The sequence below is a fragment of the Colobus angolensis genome, unplaced genomic scaffold, assembly GCF_000951035.1.
Source record: "Colobus angolensis palliatus isolate OR3802 unplaced genomic scaffold, Cang.pa_1.0 Scaffold399, whole genome shotgun sequence".
In the NCBI taxonomy this organism is placed as follows: Eukaryota; Metazoa; Chordata; class Mammalia; order Primates; family Cercopithecidae; genus Colobus; species Colobus angolensis.
The window spans coordinates 1,878,385-1,883,149 of NW_012117365.1; the positions used below are offsets into that span (position 1 = coordinate 1,878,385).

General features: G+C 41.5%; 1 protein-coding gene across 1 annotated transcript; it reads right to left on the bottom strand.

Annotated features, from left to right (window-relative positions):
* Window positions 1-396: 396 nt before the first annotated feature.
* TMCO2 (transmembrane and coiled-coil domains 2) lies at window positions 397-3,837 on the bottom strand. Its single transcript, XM_011955216.1, has 2 exons — window positions 3,516-3,837; window positions 397-803 (listed from the first exon to the last, which is right to left on the bottom strand). The coding sequence occupies exons 1-2, from the start codon at window positions 3,744-3,746 to the stop codon at window positions 486-488; spliced, it is 549 nt and encodes a 182-aa protein (XP_011810606.1). The 5' UTR covers window positions 3,747-3,837; the 3' UTR covers window positions 397-485.
* Window positions 3,838-4,765: the final 928 nt, after the last annotated feature.

Below are 4,765 nucleotides of genomic sequence, written 5' to 3' on the forward strand. Positions count from 1 at the left end.
TATTTTTGAGATGGAGTCTTGCTCTGTCGCCCAGGCTGGAGTGCAGTGGCCGGATCATCTCCTGACCTCGTGATCCACCCGTCTCGGCCTCCCAAAGTGCTGGGATTACAGGCTTGAGCCACCGCGCCCGGCCCACCCCCTACTTTTTATTATATTTAGTCTAACCTTGTTGGCATGGACCTCAAGGCCATACACCTGACCACCCTCCCTTCTCTTTCTATAGTCTTAGATTCCAGCTCAGCTATCCTCTTCCCTCTATGGCAGCTTATGGTATCCAGCCTGCTGAGTGTACACCACAATCCTAGAGACATTTTAAACTACCACTGTATCCCACTTTACCCCACCATATATACAAGTAGAAGTTCAGCGCTACTAAATAGAGAGCCAGTCTTTGCAGGGTAATTTCAATAGAGTTCTCTATCTTTATTGATACGCCACTGCACACATGAGGGAAACAGTGCTTTTCTGGAAAAGATTGGAGTCCATCACATTTCAAATGGGGAAGTAAACCCTGATGTGGGCAAGGGACTCTGGCAGTCAGAGCAGCTGCAGTAGGGTTCAGAGGAACAATCCCTCTTCGTGGCAGGTTTTTGAGCAATGATTATCCCTTCTAGGTCTTTCACTTTGTTTTCCACTGTCAGAAGTTTTTTCAAAATTTTCTCTTGCAGACCCAAGGACAGGAAGATATTATTATTGTCTTGAATTAGGAGACCACTTCCTTCTGGGTTGGCTAGCAAAGCCTGAAAAATAGCTGAGCCCTTCTTGTAAAGTTTGTAGAGTGTGATTACAAACAACAATGTTTTCTAAAATGGAACAACAGAAGTTGAATGTTAGTTGCTACAGTTTTCTATCTATAAGAGAAAAACAAAACAGAAACTTAATAGTAACAGTAATTCCTCATTCCAATAACAAGTCTCCCATTTAGCAAAATATTTTCACATCTGTTTCATCTTTTGATTTTCACTGCAAACCACAGGTAGGCAGGTCAGGCAGGACTATTATTTGCATTTAATCAAGATTGTAATCATAGATAACCATTTTCTGAATGTCTGGAAGTTACTTTGCCTATGCATGACCTATTTATGCAGAAAAAACAGAACTAGATAACTATATACCTTCCAGTTTGAACTCTGTCATTGACCAAGGTTATATATTGGAAGTGGTAGAGCCAGGACAACAATCCAGAAATTTATACCTCCAAGTACACTTTAGGACATAATAGTCTGAAAAACTGGATTTCTTGGTCATAGAAAAGGTTCTTAAAATATACTAGGAGAGATCTGGGTACAATGGCACATACATGTAGTCCCAGCTACTAGGAAGGGTGAGGTGAGAGGATCACTTGAGCCCAGGAGTAGTGTGCTATGATGGCACCTGTGAATGGCTACTGCACTCCAGCCTGGGCAACATAGCCAGACCCTGTCTCTTAAACAAATTATATATATATATATTTTATTTATATAAAATAAATTTTAGGTGTGAACCACTGCATCCAGCACTTTGAGAGGCTGAGATGGGAGGATTGCTTGAGGCCAGGAGTTAAAGACCAGCCTGAGCAACATAGTGAATGTAGCAAGACCCTGTCTTTACAAAAAAGTTTTTAAAATTAGCCAAGCCTGGTGGTGCATGCCTATGGTTCCACCTGCTCAGGAGGCTAAGGCAGGAGGATCACCTGAGACCAGGAGTTTGAGGCTGCAGTGAGCTATGATGACACCACTGCACTCCAGTCTGGGTGACAGAGCAAGACACTGTCTCTAAAACATAAAAAAGAAATTAAAAAAAATAAAAGCATATGCCAGGCACGGTGACTCATGCCTGTAATCCTAGCACTTTGTGAAGATGAGGTGGGTGGATCACCTGAGGTCAGGAGTTCAAGAACAGCCTGGCCAACATGGTGAAACCCCGTCTCTACTTAAAATACAAAAAATTAGCTAGGCATGGTGGTACGCACCTGTAATCCCAGCTACTCGGGAGGCGGAGGAAGGAAAATTGCTTGAACCTGGGAGGCAAAGGTTGCAGTGGGCCGAGATCGCGCCATTGCACTCCAGACGGGGGGACAAGAGCGAGACTTCATCTCAAAATAAATAAATAAAAAATAAATGCATATGTATAGGACAGATTCTTGCTAGGATAAGAAAAAAAATCATCTTGTTCCTTATAACAACTAGCACCACTTTTTTTTTTTTTTTTTTTTGAGACAGAGTCTCTGTCGCCTAGGCTGGAGTACAGTGGCGCGATCTTGGCTCACTGAAACCTCCACCTCCCGGATTCAAGCAGTTCTCTTGGCTCAGCCTCCTGAGTAGCTGGGACTACAGGCATGTGCCACCACCACGCCTGGCTAATTTTTGTATTTTAAGTAGAGAGGGGGTTTCACGGTAGCACTACTTATTGAATATATGTGCTAAGATTTATATATATAATATCTCCTGTAATCCTCACAATACACATACATATGCGTGCGCACGTGCAAACACATATACACACACACATTCCTGTTCAAGATTTAGGCCAGTTGGTTTACATTAAATGAGATTTTGGAGAAGAACTGAATTTTAAATCCTAGAAATTCGGTTCCAACTCCAATTTTGCCAGCTCTTACAAACTATGTGAACCTGGGTGGGTGATAATCAAGTTCTCTCATCTACAAAATGGAGAAAATAATATCTGCCCTGACTACTATGCAGGATTGTGATGGTTTAAAATAGAAACGACCTGTGACCATAATTACTAAACAATAGTGACATATGAAAACAAGTAAATGCTAAAAAATGATCCAGTAACAACTTCTCTCTGCATTTATCAAGTAAACTTGCCACTCTTAAGAAAGCCATTTTAAAAGCCTGTCACCTTAAGTTTCCACTAAACCTCAGTGCACCTCAGTTTCTTCACTTGTCATGTGAAAATAACCTCTGTCCATTTCATGGAATTTTTGAGATTCTCAAAGCATTCGACTATATTGTATGTTAACTATTATTATTGGTGACTACACAGATGTAAAATCCTGTCTTTCACAATCCCAGTCAGTTAAATTCTTACTCCCCAAAGAACTCCTATATACTTTCAGAGCCTTATTTTGTTAAAACACAATAATGAGCACATTGTGATGACTTCACACATATGCCTTCTTATCAGTTACAGAACAATGGCATAGGAAGAAAGGCCATACTCATGATCCTAGCTATACTTTGTTGCCTATTCTAGAAACATAGTAGCACTCAAAGATGAATAAATGACCAAAACATTTTGAGGGTAAGGCTGTCTTTTCAGGTTACAAACATATTTGGTCTATTTTATTACAGAAGACAAGCCAAAGACAACTGTGAGAAAGAGCATTTTTATGCCCAAAGCCTAATTGATGGAGGTTTTCAAGGATAACCTACTTTCTGCCAACTTAAGAGACAAAGGTTTGCCTTGGCACATCTGCATGATCTTAAAACTGGTGGCAGCAATATGGGAGAGAATTAATCAAATTTCAATTTATAACTATAGAAATGTTTGTAACAAAAGAGTATAACCTGAATTGACCGAATACTTCGTTTCCATAAGGCATATATTCCTATTGCCAACAAAATCAAGAAAGAAATCCTCAAGATGATTTGCACAGCCAGAGCAAGATTATCTAATAGTCCCAAATTTGTTTGCTGAGGTGCACTAGTCTCTCCCAAAAAACTTGCTTGTATCCAATTCCACACTGTGCTCAGAGAATCTAAGAGGTTGTCCCAGTTAGAAGAGAAAGATGTTGACATTTTAATAAGTAGCAGCTCCAGGAACTACATGTGCAGAAGCTTCAGGAATCTAGATATCAGTTAGGGGTAGTGGCCTGGGGGCCCACATGTTCTGGAGCCATTGTGTGCTGTGCTTTGTGATGTCACTGTTCCAAAGGTCAGCTTGCTTCCCACTCACCCAACCAGTGAATCTTACTCAAAACCAACCAGGTACCGGCCTGGGTTTTCAGTTCATTCATATTGCTTTATCTGATCTTTGGCTAGTTCTGGCTCTAGCAAAGTGCTGTCCAGTACAACTTTCTGCAATAATGAAAATGTTCTTTATCTGCCATGTCCAATATGGTAACCACTAGTTACCTGAAATGTGAATAGTGCAGCAGAGATGGAATTTTGCATTTTAACTAAATTTGGCCAGGCACGGTGGCTGACGCTTGTAATCCCAGCACTTTGGGAGGCCGACACAGGTGGATCACTTGAGCCCAGGAGTTCGAGACCAACCTGGCCAACAAGGTGAAATCCTGTCTCTACTAAACATACAAAAATTAGCCTGGCATGGTAGTGCACACCTGTAGTCCCAGCTACTTGGGAGGCTGAGGCAGGAGAATCACTTGAACCTGGGAGGCAGAGGTTGCAGTGAGCTGATGTTGTACTCCAGCCTTGGTGACAGAATGAGACTCTGTCTAAAAAAAAAAGTTAAATAGCCACCTGTGGCTAGTGGCTTCTCTCTTATTTAGTGTAGATCTACATTTCCAACAATTCATCACATGAACAGCAGCTGTTTTCACATAATAAAAAAAGCTGAGGTGTATTGAGGTTGAATGGAAATGTGAGGAGATAGGATTTTTTATTTTTATTTTTTTGAGCTGGAGTGCAGTGGCATGATCTCAGCTCACTGCACCCTGTGCCTCCTAGGTTCAAGCGATTCTCCTGCCTCAGCCTCCTGAGTAGCTGGGATTACAGGCTTGCGCCACCACGCCTGGCTAATTTGTTATATTTTTAGTAGAGATGGGGTTTCACCATGTTGGCCAGGCTGGTCTAGA